General features: G+C 42.0%; 1 protein-coding gene across 1 annotated transcript in view; it reads left to right on the forward strand.

Moving 5' to 3' along the window:
• Positions 1-21,370, forward strand: part of LGR4 (leucine rich repeat containing G protein-coupled receptor 4) — a 97,770-nt gene that overhangs the window by 55,306 nt on the left and 21,094 nt on the right. The window contains exons 3-4 of the mRNA XM_060104563.1: positions 14,819-14,890; positions 16,124-16,195. Of these exons, the coding sequence (XP_059960546.1) occupies positions 14,819-14,890; positions 16,124-16,195 (144 nt within the window). The remainder of the gene's footprint in view (positions 1-14,818; positions 14,891-16,123; positions 16,196-21,370) is intronic.

The following is a 21,370-nucleotide window of genomic DNA, read 5'->3' on the forward strand; positions in this document are numbered from 1 at the left end:
GCTGAAATGTGGAGTTGTGAAATTGATTTAATTAGAAACAGCAGAAGGAATATCCAACTACTTTTCTGTAGCCTCCCACTGAGAAATCCATGGATGTTACTTTGAGCTTAGATGTTGCAACAGCAGTGGAAACCATTGCCAGCTTTGGCACTTGCACAGTTATTGTTCAATACATACTATAAGACTGGGCTAGTTCTATCCATTTCAAAATGTACTTTGACTTTGGAACTCTTTGCAATGCTAAAGTGAAAATTAGGTCTCTGAGTGCTCGTTTTTTTGGTGCGTAGGACAATTAATTCTAAGTAGAGGCATTACTTTCCAAAAGAGGACTAGTAATTTGAACAGGGAGATACAGAGTGGGTCAAAACTAAAAATTTTAAATACTTTAGTTTAGCCAATACTTACATATAAGACTGCATACAGACACATACATGCACACAATATTCAAAGTGTGTACATTTTTTTCTGAGCCATTTGAAAGTAAGTTGTAATCATAATTTTCCTTTACCTCTGCATAGTGCATTGTTTATTCCAAAAACACAAGGACGTTTGCTTAAATAATTGCAGTACTGTTGTCAAACTCAGAAAACTAGCATTGGTACATATTATCTGGTATGTAATTCTTATTCAGATTTGATAGCTGTTCCACTAATATTCTTTATAGCAAAAAAAAAAAAAAATTCTGCTTCAGGATACAATTTAGAACCACAAGGTGCATCTGGTTGCTGTCGTGCTAATCCATTTTGAATTTCTAAAACTATGTTTTGTGGTCTCTATTTGAGTTACTGCATATAATTAAAATTGGTCAAGCCTGGCAAAGGGAAATTATTTTAGGGTTCAATAGAAATAATAATGGCAGCCAACATTTATTGAGAGTTTATTATGTACTAAAAACTTAGTGCATACTATCTGGTTTAATGTTCACAAGACCTCTGTCCCGATGAGGTAGATAGAATTTATCATCACCCTAATTTATACATGAGGACATGGAAGTTTTAGAGAGGTGAAAAACTCCCTGGGTCATATAGTAAATAGCAGAGCCAGGATTTGAATACATGTCGATCTGATTCAAGTCTTTCCTCTTAATTTCTAAGCTATGATACTGCCTCAAGAGGCACAGGATTGGAAGGAAACTTAAGAGGACATCTACTTACTACTGTCTGCAATTCTAAGTATGTCCACAGCTAACCATCAAAGGTGGTTGGCTGCCCAACATTTCCCTTAGTAATAAGTTCATTGAACAAAACAATTGTTAACAAGGAGGTCTTCCTAGAATGAGGTTTTCTGGTCTAGCCACACCATCTTATAGATGAGAATATCAAGGCTCAGCAGTAGATGAGTGACTTGTTCCAAGTGCTGCAGTGAGTATGTATCTGAGCCAGAATTAGACCTACCTAGTTCAGTTCCATGTCCACTATATCCTGTCGCCTTGCATATCTCTGAGATGCATAAGTAGTCTCAAATAGTCTTACTGGGTTGTTTAGAGTTCTAGAAAATAGCTGACGATTGTTCTCTTCTGATACTTACAAGGAATTTTCTTTGCTTCCAAACTAACGTTTGACTTGCTTAACTTTACTCCCTTGATGAAGACTTCTCAGATAAGTTTTATCAACTGCAATAATTTCCCCAAAAAGGCAGAAGAGTTCCTCAGTCGCTCCAGTGATATATATATTGTTTTGTTTTGTTTTGTTTTGTTTTGCGTTACACGGGCCTCTCACTGTTGTGGCCTCTCCCGTTGCGGAGCCCAGGCTCTGGACGCGCAGGCTCAGCGGCCATGGCCCATTGGCCCTAGCCGCTCTGCGGCATGTGGGATCTTCCCGGACTGGGGCACGAACCCGTGTCCCCTGCATCGGCAGGCGGACTCTCAACCACTGCGCCACCAGGGAAGCCCACTCCAGTGATATTTGACAGTTAAAAATATTACATTCTTTGAAGCATTCTCTTGTCCCACTTTTTAGTGCTCTGATAGGATGACTTGGTAGCGATGATCCCTACACTTGCTGTTGGGAAGTACATAATCATCTCACAGAGGAGTATCAATGCTCTGATTCATACCATTCCCTGTGTGTCATGTGGAGAGCTCTCAGATTAGATTATAAGGATGAAAAGAGAAATGGAGGGACCTTGTACTAATTGGCCCTACTGTGTACTGGATAGGCCCTCCTAGAACAAGCATTGTTTTGTTTCAACTCATAAAACTCTGTAAGCTATATTTATTCCCATTTTACTGATGAGGAAGCTGAGTTTTTCCTCAGAGAGGTTGAGCAACTTTCCCAAGGTCACACAGCATGTTAGCAATGGGCCTGGTAAATGTGGAAAGGATGAGGAAAGACTTATTAGACAATCCATTGATTCACCAAACTTGTGTCACACAGCATGTTAGCAATGGGCCTGGTAAATGTGGAAAGGATGAGGAAAGACTTATTAGACAATCCATTGATTCACCAAACTTGTGTTAGGTAAAGCGCTATGTGCAGTGTTGAATTAAAGTGGGATTCTTGCCTTCGAGAGAGATGAGTGAATGGTGTTGTAGAGTTTCGGGAGTTCAAAGGAGAAGGGAAATAACTTCAAGCAAAAAGATTAAGGAAGGCTTCATCAAAGAGCTGGCATTTCTGGAGAGCCTCGAGGGATAGTAGGAGTTATTCATGAGATGTGGAAAAAGGAGGATGAGCAAAGATATGGTGACAGACTGGGATAGGGAGAGGAATGCTGTGGTATTTGGTTTGAGTTTAGGACTGAATTCCTGAAAGGAAATTATGGGAAAGAAACCTTGAAAGGAGTTCAGGGCCAGGCTGAGGACCTTTCTTGGCAGACTCATGGAGGAGTGTCAAGTTTTGAGTGGCTATGGAAGTTTTTTGAGCTAGGAAATGACTTGATCAGATGTGACCTTCCATCAGTATAGTCTCATAGCAGAGGTTAGGATGCTTGGGATTGAGAGAGTGTAGGAGACAGATGAAGATGATTATGGCAATAGTCCAGGTGAGACTTGTGAGACTCTGAACTAGGGTAGATGAGAGGCAGCGAGAGGGAGGAGGGAACTCAGCCAAAGATGCTGTGGGAATAGAAGCAAGAGGACATCTCAGCTGGGATGACAGCGGGTGTCGTCGATAACACTTCATTTTTAGATTACCAGGAGTCTGGTGGTGCTTTGACAAAATGAAAGACCATGCAGAAAGAGAAACTGTCTCAGAAGAGAAGACAGCATATGCGGTTTTTGAACATACATCTTGAATTTAGGTGAGAGGTGGGTAGGGGTGTCTGGAAATATAGGTGTGGAGTTGAGACTAGAGATTTATGGGTGTGGATTATAGAATGGAGTTTCATGGGTATAGATTTTAGAGTCTTTTATTTTGAGGGGATTACTGGAAACATTAGGTTGAAAGAGCTTGCCAAGGGAGAGAGGGTAGAAGGAAGAGGAAGGAGGCCAAAGACAACTTGTTGGGAAACACTTGAATCAGGGTGTGGGAAGAAGACCAAGTGCCAGAGGAGCAGAACTAGGGCAGAGCTGTGCCCGGGGAGCTGCAGGAGGGGAGGTTTTTCACAAGAAATGAAGGATCAACATTGACATGCTAGAGAAAGGTGCCCACAGCCAGATTATGAGAAGAGGCCTTGAATTTAAGTTGTGTTTTGTTTTTTTTGTTTTTGCGGTACGCGGGACTCTCACTGTTGTGGCCTCTCCCGTTGCGGAGCACAGGCTCTGGACGCGCAGGCTCAGCGGCCATGGCTCACGGGCCCAGCTGCTCCGTGGCATGTGGGATCTTCTGGGACCGGGGCACGAACCCGTGTCCCCTGCATCGGCAGGCGGACTCTCAACCACTGCACCACCAGGGAAGCCCTAAGTTGTGTGTTTTTTTTTTTTTAAGAGTCACTTCTACTGAGGGTTGTGAGAGTAACTTTGGGATAAAGAAGTTCATCATGAAGCAGGCATTTGGGGACTGCTAGTAGGTAGTTTCTGGTTTGGGGAGAGAAGATAAAGTTTGGAATATGTCCTGTATCTGACAGGAGTCCACAGGGTGTAAGAGACAAAAACCCAGCTGAGGCATAATAGAGGATTTATTGTTTCATGTAGATCTAGGAAGTCTAGAGGTGGAGTTGGCTTCAGATGGTCCTGGATCTTGAAGTTTCACAGTTGTGAGAGTTTTCTCATGCTTTCCATTTCTCAGCTTCATTTGTCTCTACTTTTGTGTTTTGGCTTTATTCTTTGTTCTATAGTGGGAGAAATAACCTTCAGCAGCCCCCACATACATCTTTGCATCTTGAGATCCAAGATGAATATCTAAAGTCTTTCTTGCTGCTTTCAGCAGAAAAGTCCTAGGAGAACTTTCATTGGCCAGGCTGGCTTCATGTGCCTGTCCTTGAACCAGTCACCCTCTTCTGTTTGGGTTGGCTTGGTCCATCCTGGGTCCTGGGCTCATCCTCACTAGGACCGCCTGGAGTAGAGAAGAAGTCCCCCAAAGGAAGCAGAAGGGGGAAGGAGGACACACCTGAGAGAAAGAAACCATAGTTATCACGGCTCACTGGAACCTAGTGAGTAGTCAACTGTAGGAAATGTTTGTTTACTTGGGTCAACCTGAAATGAACAAAGGATCACTGAAGAATAGGAAGGTTAAAGCCTAGATAATATAAATTTACAGTGGAACCAGCAGGCTCTGTAACTTTGTCCTATAGTGCTTAGCAGCTTAGAAGTAGAGGCAGTGAAACATGCTATATACTCAAAATTGGGGTTTGATAAGTTAGTGTTTCATAAACAACTAGGGGAAATCAAGCAGGAGAATCAACAGTTCGTTGTTAGAGTGTTTCACCTGGAATTCAGAAAGTGTAGAGAGGCTAATGTAACCACAGTGTGCTGGCTCATTTACCTATTTTAATCAAAGCTAATTATTTGTTCTTTGACTAAAAGTAGTACTGACTACAAGTAAGTGAAAATGTCTTTAATATTCTACTGGCATGATTGAATTTTCCAGTAAGGAAATAGGCTGAGTCATTTCTTTCATGTATTGTCCACTCTTAGTCAAGCCATGCTTATTTAACACAATTTTTTTATGCTTTAGTAGAATTTTAACTCAGAATTTGTTCATCATTTTCCCCTGCTGGACTTTATGTGTACATCAAAGATTGTGTTAGAGCTGCTAGAAATATTTGTTTCATTGATGCACTTGCCTTTGTAAGGAAATGATCCTAAAATTAATGGCTACTCCATTTTTAAAGTCTGGATGCATAGAAAGATAAGGAGAAGGGAGGAAAAATAATCACCTATTATCTTACACTGAGCAATACCCACGGTTAATATTTTGTTGTTTATACTTCCCGACTTTTCTCTTAGTATATGTATGTAATTTCTTTTCTCAGCATGATTGGTTAAGACCAATCAGAATTTACTCATGGAGCTAAGTCATATTTGAATAAACTCAGGCTGTGCCAGGAAGGCTTGAGTGGGTATGTGGTAGCAACTAACAGTATGTACCATAGTTCCTCTCTATCCAATTCACATCTTACCCATTTTATTCAGTCTATTTTGAGCCCTTTCTGCCATAAGAAGCCTTCCCTGGTCCTTATCCAAATTCCTCTTGCACTTTCTCTGCCCCTCACCATTTAGTGCTGGATTGAGTGCCTTGTTATTTTGTTCTCTAAGCGTGTCAGTGTGCACCTGTCTATTCAACTCCAAGGACTTTCCTCTAAGAGCAGCACTTATTGTCACACACCTCCTGCATGACCTTTGGTGACAGTGACCACATTTTTGAATTTGAAATTGAGGGAAGGGTTAAGACAAAGGATCTCTTCTTATTTTGAATTTATTATCAGCCTACATAAAAACTAAATTCCATTGACGTCTTATGTTTAATGAATTATCCTTATTTAAAAGAAAAGAAATGAGAAACGTCTTGGGAAAACTCAGTACTTAACTTTGCCATACCTATGGTGTTTGGCTTGTAGTAGAAGGTCAATATTTGTTGGTTGATGTTAGCTGTAATTTTTTTTTTTAAGCTGTAACATATTTCCTCATATGGCTAGATATTACATGTGTTTAGTGCCAGAAGATAAATGACTAGGTTGTCAGGATAAACTTTGCTCAGGAAATGTAACTATTGCCAGGTTTTTTATTGATTTACCTATAAATTAAAGTCTTCTATGGGTTACTTACTATAAGAGGAAGTGAGAGACACAAAAGGGCAGTCGGGTGCTGGTGGAACTTAAGTTTCTTTGAATTGAATAAAGCTCTTTTAGTATGTGGACTAGTTCTAGATGGCCTGTAGACTGAGTTTTAGCAAGGACAAGCTTTTTTTTTTTTTCTTTTTTCTTTTTTTTTCGGTATGTGGGCCTCTCACCATTGTGGCCTCTCCCGTTGCGGAACACAGGCTCCGGACGCGCAGGCTCAGCGGCCATGGCCCAAGGGCCCAGCCACTCCGCGGCACATGGGATCCCCCTGGGCCGAGGCACAAACCCACGCCCCCTGCACCCGCAGGTGGACTCTCAGCCACTGCGCCACCAGGGAAGCCGAGACAAGCTTATTTTTTGTTAAGCATCACTGCTTTCGTTTTTGTGCATTTAGACAGAACTATGTAACATGATATATATATGAAATAATTTTCCCCTTCTCTGCGAAGGAAGACTACATTAAAAAACCTTGGGAATAACAAGGGTTCTTAATACATGCATGTTCAAAAAATATATTTAATTTTTACATTTTCTTCCATGAAAGCTATAGGAAAGTATAAAACTCTTCTCTGGTATGTGAAGAAATAGAGTAAAACATTGTTAGTTGATTCAGGACTCTGCTCTACTGTGGCGGATGAAGTTTATTTAACCTTGGTGGGAAGAATGTCCAAGGAGACCTGTCAAGGATGCTAGTCAGTTGTTGGCCCTCGGTGTTACCAAGAAAACAGCCACATCCTTTGGTCCTTTGAAAGTTAGTCACAAAACAACATGGTTTTGTTTCTAGAGATTCCATTATTTTGTTTTGATTACCTTATTTTATTTCTAAGATTTAACATTCTTTAGCTATGCTGTAGGATCTTAGACAAGGCACAGAGGAAACAGAGGCTCACTTTCCTCATCTGTTTAAAAAAATAATAATAGGAGCAGGCCCACTGCAACATGGTCGGGTAATGACAATGAAAGCTGTTACACAAATGTTAGTTTTTGTTAAGATGTACTGATACCAAATATCCCTAAATGGGAACAGTACACTTCTTGAGTTCTTAATTTTTCACAGGATCCGGCAGAGTTCTGAGCCCATCGTAGGGCCTTAAGATATAAATAAATAGATGATTAAGGACTTATTAGAGGTACACATTATAAGTTTTTGTAAATTTTACTTTTAAAACTGTTGCAAAGGGCTTCCCTGGTGGTACAGTGGTTAAGAGTCTGCCTGCCGATGCAGGGGACATGGGTTCGTGCCCCGGTCCAGGAGGATCCTGCATGCTGCGGAGCGGCTGATGCCCGCTGAGCCTGTGCGTCCGGAGCCTGTGCTCCGCAACGGGAGAGGCCGCAACAGTGAGAGGCCCGCGTACCGCAAATGAAATTGAGCTGTTTGTAATGAGGTGGATGGACCTAGAGTCTGTCATACAGAGTGAAGTAAGTCAGAAAGAGAAAGACAAATACTGTATGCTGACACATATATATGGAATTTAAGGAAAAAATGTCATGAAGAACATAGGGGTAAGACGGGAATAAAGACACAGACCTACTAGAGAATGGACTTGAGGATATGGGGAGGGGGAAGGGTAAGCTGTGACAAAGTGAAAGAGAGGCATGGACATATGTACACTACCAAACGTAAGGTAGATAGCTAGTGGGAAGCAGCCGCATAGCACAGGGAGATCAGCTCTGTGCTTTGTGACTGCCTGGAGGGGTGGGATAGGGAGGGTGGGAGGGAGACGCAAGAGGGAGGGGATATGGGAACATATGTAAATGTATAACTGATTCATTTTGTTATAAAGCAGAAACTAACACACCACTGTTAAGCAATTATACTCCAAAAAAAAAAAAAAAAAAAAGACTGCCAGGGTTCTAATAAAAAAAAAAAAAAAAACTGTTGCAAACATTTTGGGTCCTGCTGATGTCAAATTTTATTTACTAGGAGAGTGTCGCTCACCTCCTGTTGGACGCTTCCCCGTGCGTGGCCTTCCTGGCCCAGTTCAGTTTTGAACTGGACGCGCCACCTCTGAAGGCAGAGTCAGGGCTCGTGGTTGCATCTGTGGAACTTGGCACAGAGCGTGGCACCGTGCTGGTGCACCCCCTCGAGAGAATTTAACGGCATCGCAGGAGGGGCAGCCTGGATGTGTGTGGGTCCCATCTGTGAGAGGTCGTATGCGTGGCACTGAATGAGGATCTCTTGGGGGTGGGGACACGTAGGTGTGGAAAGAAATGGTGAGGGAGGTGAGAAGCCGTGGCCAAGCGGTAGATAAACGGGGCCCAGAAGGCAAGGGGGGTGCTCACAGCCGTTCTTCTGGCAGGACTTGCCACAAGGCCAGGCCATCTGGTAACCACCTCTGCAAAGTGGCGGTGGGCATGTGAGCGGCTGGGAGGCTGTGGCTCTGTCACCTAGGGTCCAGGTTCTCTCCACCAGGGGACAGAGAAATTGCCACAAGCACACCTCTCTGTTGTTGGCGTGCAGCGCGTGCTGGGGCCTGGGCCTTCCTGCTGCAGTTGCTTTGCCTTCCTCTGCCCGTTCCTCACAACAGCTGCTGGAAGCTTCTGACCCCTCCTCCGCCCTCCCCCCAGCCAGCCCCTGTGTCTAGTCAGTGTGGATAGTATAGTCCTTACCCCACTGATTCTTGGCTGGAATTCCAGCCAAATGGCTACGGGGACATTTCTGTCATAGACCAGAAGAAACCTAAATCCAGGCACTTTTCAGAGACATAACGCCAATTGGCATACTCTCTATTTCACACTCGCCTCCCTTGTTGCTTTAAATTGCTTCCCAAGTGAAGCAATTGCAGTCTATTCAGCGCATCTCACGAAGGTATGAACCCTCTGGCACAGGTGACCATGGACCAGTGTCCATTTAACCAGCGCTGTTTCTGCTTTCCTTCTTCTGGGAGGCATGGCAGATAGAAAATAGCATGTAGCATATGCACTAAGAATCAAGGATATAATTGAAAACTCTAGCCTCCCCTAAAAGGAGCCCCTAATGTGAATCCATGGTCCTTATGAATAAAAATGCACACAAAACAGACTCATAAAGACATTATACGCTGAGCGACTTGTATCCTGTTTCCTGGAACGGTTCCAAATCCGAAGGGAGCGTGGAAGGCTAATGGATCAGTTTCCCTCTCCTCCACCCTTTCTCTGTCTCTACCCTCTCCATCTCTGCTTCTGGGACTGTTTTAACAAGCAGAATAAATAGGAGTTGCCTTGAGATAGACTGTGTCCCCATTTGAAGTCCTGCTAGACTTGTTTTAATTCTGTGTGATTGTGTGCACGACCAAGCGTGTGTTGAGATAACACTGTTGACCGGGAGACTGGTGTTCTCATGTTCAAGGTCCATCCCACTTCCTTAAGAAAATATACTACCAGAACAGGTTAAGAGAGAAAATTGTTGCCATAGCACTTTCAAATCAAGCCCAAGTAGTTCTGTCCTGTTAGGAGAGCAGAGGGGAGTGGGGGAGTAGCAATGAAACAAGAGGAGAAAACATGCAGAAAAGCGAAGTCAGCTTTCCCCGTGCCTTAAATAGCAGTGTTACCTTTTTTTTTTTTTTTTTGCGGTACGTGGGCCTCTCACTGTTGTGGCCTCTCCCGTTGCGGAGCACAGGCTCCGGACGTGCAGGCTCAGCGGCCATGGCTCACGGGCCCAGCCACTCTGCGGTATGTGGGATCTTCCCGGACCGGGTCACGAACCCATGTCCCCTGCATCGGCAGGCGGACTCTCAACCACTGCGCCACCAGGGAAGCCCAGTGTTACCTTTTTTGAATCCAGAGTCTTATACTGGGGTTTAGTTGAGGCATTACAGCAAATACTGAGTGTCTGTTTCATCTAAGGTCCCACACAAGAGGATCCAAAATGAATATGACCTAGTCACTGCCCATGAGGCACCTATAATACAGTTGAAGGAGTTGCAACAAATTCATAGTAACCAGAGTCAAAATAAGATGCACCCAACAAGAGATCTGCGTCTAAGGTAATCTGTGGAATCCAAGAAAGGCTATGTCATAATAGTTCCACACTGTTGGTAGCATCCAGCTTGCAATGATGATGAATAAGGTTTCGGCTGGCAGAGACTGGAGTGGAGGTATTTCAGACGAAGGCAGTGCCATGAGTGAGCAAAGAGTCCGAGCTGGGAAAGCAGGGTGTCCTAAAACGTAGGACACAAGGAACATCCGGGAATAAGGTGAAATGGGAAGAGAGGATCATCCTGAAGGTCTAGCTAATTCAGTGGGGAAAACAAGCCTTTGGGAAAATGCTCAGAGTTGTGCTTTTTAAGATTTAGATCTCACAGTATTATAATGAAGTGGTTTGAGGCAGGAGTCTTGTGGAGGTTCATGGCAATAATCCAGGAAGAAGAAAATGAGGGTCTAGACTCAGGTGGCAGGAGGAAGAGTAAAAGAGTGGATGGATGGAGACTTTGCATGAGGCTCCCTGTGGGCTTTGGAGACTGAAGAGCTACGGGACGCAGAAGGGTAGGCAGTGCTGCCTGGGACCGCCCACCTTTCGCAGGCAGAAAATGGTACCACTATTCACTTTTCTGTTCTCACCCTAATGAGTTTTTTCTTTAGGGCTTCACAGTCATTGGAAGAATAGTAAAAGATATAAATATCATTATTTACCACGTTAAAAGAGTTTTCTGGAGCCAGCCAGTAGGTCCTCATGAAGTGAGACGCTGAGAAAACTGTTGGGTGTAGCATAGACAAATGCAGGCCTAGCCGGGGGAGGAGCTGCCCTTTGCTAGTAGAGGGCCATGGGGGACAAGGTCTTCCTCGGGATCAGCCATCTCTTTTTCTTTGGGCGTTGCTAAAAAAGCACAGTGGAGACTGTTCTGTACCCTAACTAGAGTCAGAGTGAGTTTAGGGCATGCCACCTGCCACCCTTAGCCACCCAGGGATCCCATCTTTCCCCGTTTCCCTCTGGTCATCTTTGGCTGTGGGGAAATTCCTCCATAATTGCAGTTCTGAGCTCCTAATGCCATAGTCCCTGCTGTGAGCACTGGTCTGCTGGGTGAGAGCTGTTGCTTCTCAAACCAGGCTATTAACTTGCCCAGGCCCCCTTTGTTTCACCTTCTGGGAATTATTTCCCAGCCTCTTGGTGACACAGCAGAGGCATCGAGTTGCCGAAGGACACGGATAAGCACTGGAGCCAGTCAGGTGAGAACTGGAATGCTGCCCCCCCCCCCCCCCCCCCCCCCCCGCTTACCTGCTGTGTGACTTCTGCCAAGTCACCTAACCTCTCAGGGACTCTGTCAGGAGATGATTAAAAGGAAAGAATGTAAACCACCTAGCTCAGCGCCTGCAACTGCTCTGGGCACGTGACATGGTAGGTTTTTTCTCCCAGAGATTTTGGGACTTTGTCCCTAACCCTGTTCTTTATTCACTTCGCTTTCTCCTGGATCTGAGTTTTTGGACATGAAGCACCCCCAGGGTCTACTATAAGAAGTACTGGGTCATAAAATCAGCAAAATGTAAAGAGGCTTGGGAGGGTGCAATTGCTGAAGCTGCACAGGGTTACCGGGCTGCCGGGCTGCCGTGTTTATTATTCATTAACCCAGGAGCTAGGTAAACATGGGTAGATACATTCCTGAAGGCTCCACCTGATCTGTTTACTCTCCTAAGGAACGAAGTAATCAGAGTGGTGTGAGTCCCCCCTCGCTCAGCATTATCACCGCACCGCCCGCCTCCCACCCTGCCCGAATCCTAGCAGTGCTGGCTTCTCCAGAGAGCAAGCCTGGATTTCAGGATAAGTCACGTGCACAGCTCATTTGGTCATTTCTCTGAACTGTAAGTAGTGTAGAAAGAAAGGATGCTTTTGGAAGTTAGGCTCCTTTAGTTTTCCCAGGCTTATAAAGAGGCAGATCATTGGGAAAAGGAAGTAAATGTTTTGGCTAATGTGGCTCAACCCTGTTTTCTGTTGACAAGTAAAGGTAATCAGGTGTTCTGTGCTTTGCCACTTCCTTTGTCACCTTGTAAAATCCTCTTTTCATGAGCCCTAGTAGGATAGACTGAACTCCTCAAGGAAAGCCCAGAGATAGGGGGACATTCAAAAGTAAGAGAGGAAAGCACAAGAATCCTGTGACAGCCTTGGTCTGTTTACAGTGTTCATTTTTTGGTGGACTTGAGCTTCTTAAGGCTGGTCTTTCAGATCACAGAGTCACGTGACTACTTGCTGCCCTGGGGGGAAGGAGGCTATTGTTCCTTCTAGTCCTTATGGTCCAATTTGATCTTGTAAAATGTGACCTTTTAAACACTGCATTATAGCTATGAGCATTATCAGTTGAATGTAATTAGTGAGTCTGGGGTGTAGAAAGCCCCTCGAGAGGGCTTGTACTAAGCCTGCACTAAGGTAGACTCTAGGATGCTATCTGTTTTCAAGGAGGAAATGCTGAGAATACAGTTTCTGACTAATGGGTTGACACACTGGTAGGTGGTGACAGAATTGTGAGAGGCATACTCTGTTCTTGGAAGCTTTTGTACTTGGCCTATAAAACTAATGTGCTAGAAACAGCCAGTAGAAGGTAGCCTGTTTAGTTATGCCTTCCAAGAATTCACACATAAGGCATGTTGGTAAGAACTGACATTTTCTGGGGAAGTCACACTGGAGTCGGGGATTTAAGGAGTGAAGATGAGGTTGTGAGGTGAAGCATTTAAAGACATAGTGGTCAAGCTGGCTAGTCTAGAGCCCAGAGGATTTGCTGAGGAGGAATAGTTTTAAATAGAAGTGTTGAAAAGTCTTAACACCATCTTCTGCGGTCCCTCATTTTACATATGGTGGACTCCATGAGGTCAAAGGCCATGAGGCTGATGGTGCAGAGTAAGCTGTTGTGAGCCTGGGTTGAGGGATGCCCTTGAAGGGCATGCAGTTTAGAGCTTAGGTGCTAGGGTGCCTTGTGAGAAACAAAGTCGTGCACAGTGAGAGGGCTTTCTAGGGAGAATTTAGTTTAGGGGCATGAACCCTGGGTTAAACCTGTAGTGTTGCCTGAGAATCCAGCATGGTTGTCCTTGCAGTTGATGAAATAATTCTATACACTCACTCTTGGTTTCTGAGTCCTCTTTCACTTTCCCATTCCCTGCCACACACACACACATCTTCAGTACACACTTCTGTGTTAATGCTTAATTAGTAAGGATCAAGTATTATCCTTTCCAGGGCTATTTGCATTTTAACTGGGACAAAAACTTCGAGAGAAAATAATGCATCTAAAAAATAGAGTTTCAGATCTCCGTGACTTCAAGTTTTAGGAAGGGTAAAGGAGCCCTCCTTATGTCCCTAAAATCAGGGTGTCTAAGAAGAACAGATTGAAGTGGGGAGACTTGAAGTCTAAGGAGAGGATGTCCTCTGCCTGGAGCTGAATAGGTGCTCATATTTGTTAATCAGTGAATGAAACTTTTTAGTGAATGAATGAATTGCTGAATAAGGCTCAGGAGGGCAGGGTGCTTACAGAAAGAAGAGAAAGGACAATGGAAATGAGACCCATTCGAGGAGGAATTAATATGACTTGATGACCGTGATCCTAAGACATGATGGGGAGAAAGCATTTTTAAAAAAATCACGCATACAGAATCTCATTGCTTGGGAGAGTTCCCCTGATGGAACCAGGAAGCTGGAACAGTCCTATGTTTAATCATCGGGGCATGCAACTATCATTTTTAAGTCAATACAGTTGACCCTTGGATAACATGGGGGTTAATCCACTGATAATTTATCATCACCCCCACTCCCACCCCTCATCCAAGGTTCTTCCACATTCACGGATTCCGCCAACCTTGGACTGTGTGGTACAGTTGTATTTACTATTGGAAAAGATCTGCGTGGGTGTGAACCCATGCCGCTCAAACCCGCTGTTATTCGAGGGTGAGCTGTACTTGAAAACCTGTCTCCAGTTCACCTGTTTACAAGTCACTCATACGAGTTGCTGTCCTGCTTCCTGCCTCTTATCCCTAAAGTTCTCTGTCCAACTTTTCCTCCCACGTCTGAATGTTTGGGAAAATGGGAGAAAAAGTGGGGCTCAGGATGAATTGCATGCTCCTTTCTTACAAAAGGACCCAAAGACTTCTTATCCTTTTCTTACTCGACTCTTACTCGCACTTAAATTTGTCACTTTGAAATTTCTTTAAGAAAACATTTATCTTTTAAAAAAAACATGCCTGTGTTTGGAAAGTTATGCTTACAGTGACTTTCACTTTTTGCCTCTCTTTTGCACGGAATATGCTGCCCTTTGTTATGGAGAGATAACAGGCTCTCCTTGTCTCCTGGAGGCATTCATTCCTCCTTGACAGCCTGGTGTGCTCTGATCTGTATAAAACTCCTGCCTGCTGCCCAGTGCTCTGTATTTATGAGGCACTTGGAAAACACCGCAAGCGGCAGAGAGTGACCATGAATAGCAAACTTAATTTGGTCCAATATGTTTTGGCTTGCTTGACCTCACCAGAATAAAAATGTGCCTGTTTAAATTATTGTATTGAAGTTAAAAAAAAAATTCTAGAGGCATTTATCTCATTGGAAGAAACTTTGGATTGCTTTAGCAGAGGTTTAAGTCCATGTTTAATATGTCGGATAGACTAGAGAGATGTTTAATGTAGAGCTTCAATAGCAGATTGGGTCATTGTGAGTTATGAATTTTAAGAGTCTGAATTACTATTTTTCTCTTGCTACTTTTTTTTCTCCTAGACGACTGGCTGGCAACGACCTTTCTTTTATCCACCCAAAGGCCTTGTCGGGGTTGAAAGAACTCAAAGTTCTGTAAGTAATGCAATTTTAGAGTTTCACAGCTGGCTGTGTATTTTCTTTCTGCGTAGTCAACATGCTCAGAGCTAGGTTAAGCACAGTTTCTTTTAGTTCAGGATTAAAAGATTTAAGGAGTGGCCAATGGGTACTGTGGGAGGCTAGAGGCTGATTTAGGCAACCTTGGGTCTAGATAACAAAAAGTTAACGTCTAAATAACAGGCCCTCTGACCTCTGATGCATTACAGTTGAATGTTAGGCTTTTTGTGTGGCTAATGCATTGAATCAAAATCATATTTAAGCTTCACTGGTAAGGTTTTGTTTCTACTTCTTTTATAGCTATAAGAACTTTGCATGAGCTGACCCTAAAGGGAAAAAGGCTTACAAGAGCTCCAGATGTAAAATCATTTTAGAGCTAAAGGGAATTGAGATGCCTATGATTTACATAGCCTGCGAGAGATCAAGAAATAAATTCCTGGCAGTGGTCAGGAACTGGCAGATTGGGGAGCCGGTGAACTGACTGCCGGCCCCACCTTACCACTGCCTCGCTGGGTGACCATCTGTAAGTCACTAGACCTCTCTGGTTCAGTGAGTTAGACGGGCCCTTTTCCATTCCATTCTGTGGTGATGATTCTTGTCAGGCAGTCATTTTATTAATATGACCAGGAAGGACATTAGGCAAAACTAGTAAAGACTTCATGTTCATTACTGACCTGTACCTCCATTCTCCAGGTCGGAGAGTATTAGATAATTAAAGCTTTATTTCTGCCCTGGCCCTGCATTCACTGGGGACATGGCCACTGCCCCCTAAGAGCTCAGGGTCTGCTGTCCTCTTGATAAAATTGTCTTTCTCTAATGTGCATGTTTCTGGGCTGTGCTTTATTTCAATTTGAAAAGGCATTAGGGATTCTAGTGGGTTTGCTTGCTATACCTCCCAGTTAACACTAATGGTACCTTGGGTGATGAATATTAATTAGGGTGCCTTAATTCCTGAGAATGAAACAATCCTGGACGACCCAGCAGGTCTGTGTTAGGAGGTGGCTTGGGGCAGTGGCCTAGGTTTCATTTCTGGCTTTACGAGAAATGCCTCTTGCTCTTTGGCAACTCTCTTATCTTGGGTGCTTTCCACCTTGACTCCTCATCCTTTTTTTGCTATTGGAAAGATTTTTTGGGGAAGAAATGGTTCTAAATTCTTCTAAGAAAAAATGGTCATAATTGCTTCTTATTCACTAACCAAAAATTTCCTTCCAGAACTCTCCAGAACAACCAGTTGAAAACAGTACCCAGTGAAGCCATTCGAGGACTGAGTGCTTTGCAGTCTTTGTAAGTAACTTTTTGGTTTTCTGCATTCTTGAATCATTAGGAGACCACTCTGGCTACTAAATAGGTAAAGAACTGGAATCCTAGGGAAAGAAGAGATGTATCCTCTCATCTGGGATAAAAATGGGTATGGCTAGTTGCTATTACTGAAATGTCCATTGAAATATCCTGTCTCCAAGGCTGGGAGAAAGCTACAAGCTTGCATGTAGCAGGTGATTACACCCTCTTTGGAATCAGAGTTATGTGTGTACAGAAGTTCTAGAGTCTTGTGCCATGATGCTCAAGAAACAGCCACAGAGAAGTTTCTGTTTCAGGTGGTAATGATCATCAGAGCAAATTAATTATGGATCCTCATCTGTGGATGTTGAACACTCATCAGGGGTGGTGACTTAATCGCCTGTGCTGTCTTTTTCTCAGGTTTTTTTTTTTTTGAGGAAAGTTTGGTTTGATGTGGAATGTTCAAAATTTCAGCTCTTGAACAGCAAGATCCTACTGTATAGCACAGGGAAATATGTTCAGTATCCTATAATAAACTATAATGGAAAAGAAAATTATATATATATACACACACACACACATATTTATATTATATATATATATATGTAAAACTGAATCACTTTGTTGTACACCAAAAACTAACACAACATTGTAAATCAAGTATACTTAAATTACAAAAAAGATTTCAGCTCTTGGTTTTTACCATGCTTAGCCACTATTTTCAAAAGCTTTTTCGCATAGCACTTCACTTTATTCTTGTTTGAATTCTTTCCCATATAAACGTATGTATGTATTAATATGTATATGAACCTGGAGAATGGGGGTCATTGCCTCCATGGTTTAGCTCTGCACACCCTGCTTCCCCCTAGAGTGGGGGGATCAGGTAAGCAGCAGTAGTATCACAGGAACCATGCAAACCCACAGAAGATTCTAAAGAAACAACCATTTTTATGTTAAGTAAACAGATATTTGTTCATGACTAGACTGCATGTTGTGGACCAATGTTGTCAGGTCTCCCCATCCCTGGGTTAGAAGATCCAGCTTCTCTGTCTTCAGGGGCTCGGTTTTAGAAAAGGTTGAGAAGCACTGAACTGAAGCATGTGGTTATTGTAATCTTTTGCCGAGATTAAGAGAAGCCCTTTGCATATTTATCTGTCAGAATGTTTACATTGCTCTCAAAAGAAGTTCAGATAAATTCAGATTAATTAGAATTCTGAAACAGGCCTGTGTGGTTTTGTATCCCTACTCTGCCACTTGTTAGCTGTTAGCTGGTTTGGGGCACATTATTTAAAATTCTCTGTGCAGTAGTTTGCTTATTACCTACCATGTACTTTAATTCATGAAAAGCACTTTTAACAGTATCTGACATGTAGTAAGTGCTCAATAAACACTTGTAGAATCTATTAATATTAATAATGATGACTATTTTATCTGTTCTTTCTTTTGATTACTAGATTACCCAATTTGCCTAACTAGGTGAAGGAATTGTCTGAAAGTAATGAAAAAGTATTCTTTAAAACAAGCAATTTCATTAGTTTCTTATTCTACTACAGTGATGAACACAAATGTGCATTGCCTCAGTTCATGTCCTAACACTAAATACAGTGGGACTAGGGCCTAGTTTCTCAGTGTGGCACTTGGCCCGCCCTCAACAAAATCACTAGGGGGATATTGTTAGAATGCAGATTCTTAGGCTATATCCTAGGAGTCGTGATACTGTCTCTTTAAAGGTAGGGTCCAAGAAGCTGGAGTTTAAAAAATTTCCCCAGATCATCCTCATGGATACAGAAGTTCTGAGAATCACTGAATGAAAAACTGTAATAGTTATCACACTTAGGTGTTTATAATTTTAATTATAAAATTAGGGTATAACCACATCACATATTTGTGTACTAATCTGTCCCGTAATTTTTTTTTTATTGCCCTTTGAAATAACTGTAAAGGTAAGCATGTGTAGAGATGCACATGAGCTAGAGAAGACATAGGTGAAAGTGACCGGTTTGTCCCTTCCACTCGCTGACATAAAACCATTTATAACTGCACCAAAAACACATCACTGGAAATTGTAAATTATGGATTACCTTTGATTTTAGATTAGATAGTCTGGTAGTTAATGGGCAGTAATATGAAAATGAAAATATGTACTAATAAAGCATAGCATATGCTGTAAAGGTTAAACTTTAAAATGTATCTACTATCATAAAAAGGAATATCTAGGGTATTGGCCATTTAAGTTCTGGTTTCTTTTTTCTTTTTTTTTTTTTTTTTTTTGCGGTACACGGGCCTCTCACTGTTGTGGCCTCTCCCACTGCGGAGCACAGGGTCTGGACACACAGTCTCAGTGGCCATGGCTCACAGGCCCAGCCGCTCTGCGGTGTGTGGGATCTTCCCGTACCAGGGCATGAACCGGTGTCCCCTGCATCTGCAGGCGGACTCTCAACCACTGTGCCACCAGGGAAGCCCTAAGTTCTGGTTTCAATATAAGTTTAATTTAAGGTAGATATTTGTTAAGTAGCTCATTTCACCAACTGCCGAGTTATGGAACATAAGGATTTATTATTTGCCATCACTAATTGAATAGGATTCCAAATAGACTATTTCAGGGAATAGATTGGAGTGAGTTCCTTAAAGAAAGGTGATTTTGCTGCCTCTGCACCATTTCTAACCTTGGACGGATGTACACAGAAGGAGCCATCTTACCTCCCTTGGATCTGAATTCATTAGACATTTTAAATAGTTCTCTTTATCTTTTGCTTCTTCAGAATTTGTTTTCCTTCAAAACCTTCATACAGAATTGTTCTTATTTCCCAAGACTTAATGATCAAACTATTCAATCATTTTGTCTAGTTGGAAGGCTGAAAAACAGAAGGCTAAAATCTTTGAACATTAGAAAAATTACCAAGAAAACATACAAATAGATTTTTTTTCTAATTTGTGGTCCATAAGTACTCTAAAGTGCACATGGTATTTTTGATCATTTAGATGGGAAAAAAATTTGAGAAAGAATAGATACATGTATATGTATAACTGGATCACTTTGCTGTACACCTGAAACTAACACAATGGTGTTAATCAACTGTACTCCCATATAAAATAAAAAGTTAAAAAAAATAAAGTATTTTCACAAAAATCATAGGTATCTTCCTCTAAAATAATGTTTTAAACAAGCATACTGTGCTCATCACTCACTGAGTGCAGTGCATTGTTTAAATTATGTCCCACGTTGGGATGGGAGGGAGGTAGGGGTAAGGAGAGGAGTCAAACTACTTTTTTAATAAAGGCATTGGGTTTTTTTTATATGTATCAGGAATATAAGGAGCTATGTGCCAGGCCTGTTTTATTTAAGACGGAAATGTTCATGGGTTTGTTAGCATAGTGGGTGCAGTGGTCAAGTTAGATACAATTGAAATTCTGTCCTGGTGTAAAACAGTGTTATCAACACTTGAGTCAGTTTGCAAATCTGATCTTCAGACCTGAATTACATGAAAGATTTCCTTGTGGTTTTGAAATAGTGCTCAGAAGGAGCAAAGTTCATTAGGGCTTGAAATTGACCAGAAGTGGTTTGATTTTGCAAATGGGTGACGATGGCTATAAAATCTGAAAGTGAATTGTAGATATTAATAAAAAGCTAACCTAACAACGAAACCATGAAAATGGCTGAAGTGTTGCCTGAGCAGGATATTAAAATGACATGTCAGAATTTGCTCCACTAGAATTTTTTTCTTTATAGTTGTTCACACTTATATTGACTATTAAAGGATTTCAAAGACTAAATTTACTAGGTTTTCTACCGTAACAGAATCTAAGTATTTTGAACTTGAAACTGGTAAGAGAATATAATACTATAATGTCTATATTATTGGTAAGTGAGGAGTAGAGAGAAAAAGGGAGAGCTTTTGATTACATAGAACAAGTGTTTATGATAACATAGACATTCATCAGTAAATAGCTGCATTTAAAATTGTTATTGTAATTACACTTACAGCAAGAGAAAAAAGTATGTGAGTCTCAGTAAGATATAAAACAGGCTTTTGAGAATAGGGAAAGGAAGCACATTTTAAAGACAGAAATAGTAAGGGAATTTATTTAATACATTGTTAACTGTTTAACAACTCAAGTGCACTTATTGCCAAACGAAGTTGAAACAGGTAAAATAACTTAAACCACATAATCTCTTCACTTTGTGAGATATCTAATGCCATTTACTGCCCCTATTGAAAGAATCAGTTACAGTATTTTGTTTTTTGGTCTGTTAGTTAGGATGAATTTTAATAGTGTAGGTCATTGGTACAAAGCCACGCTTTCTAAGACCATTTCTCTGTGAAACATTGATCTCAGTGTAAATGCAAACTCATTACATTTATGGGTGTGCCACCAACACCCACATGTGGATTGAGGTGTAAGGATTAACCATTTGAGTCACCACAAATCCTTTTTCTCATTAACTTTTTATTTAAGGGTTCCATTTTCCCAGATTTCTTCCTTTTGATCTCTTATGTATGGCTGACTTTACAATTTGGGGAAATTTTTAACAGAGGAAATTGTGTCTGTGCATTTTTTGTTGTATTATTATTTTGCATAGAAGGTAGTTTCATTACTATCTTAGCTTAGAACTCACCTGGTTATCTTGCTAAGTTAAGACCACCCCTTTTCTTTGGTGGAGTGTAGCACAGAATTCTGCAGGAGCCTAAATGGTGTATATAATACTGGACTTATGTTAAAAAGGTCTAGAAGGGACTTCCCTGGCGGCACAGTGGTTAAAAGTCCTCCTGACAATGCAGGGGACACAGGTTCGATCCCTGGTCCGGGAGGATCCCACATGCCACAGAGCAACTGAGTCCGTGTGCCACAACTACTGAGCCTGTGTTCTAGAGCCCATGAGCCACAACTACTGAGCCCACGTGCCACAACTACTGAAGGCCGCACACCTAGAGCCCGGGCTCTGCAGCAAGAGAAACCACTGCAATGAGAAGCCTGTGCACCACAACACAGAGTAGACCCCGCTCGCTGCAACTAGACAAAGCCTGTGTGCAGCAACAAAGACCCAACACAACCAAGATAGATAGATAGATAAATAAATAAATAAATAAAAGTCTAGACAACTTTTCTTATTATAGTTTTTTGCCACATCTTTTTTTCTTCCTGTTTTATTGAAATGATTGACATATAGTATTGTATAAG

Source organism: Mesoplodon densirostris, chromosome 7, assembly GCF_025265405.1.
Source record: "Mesoplodon densirostris isolate mMesDen1 chromosome 7, mMesDen1 primary haplotype, whole genome shotgun sequence".
Classification (NCBI taxonomy): domain Eukaryota; kingdom Metazoa; phylum Chordata; class Mammalia; order Artiodactyla; family Ziphiidae; genus Mesoplodon; species Mesoplodon densirostris.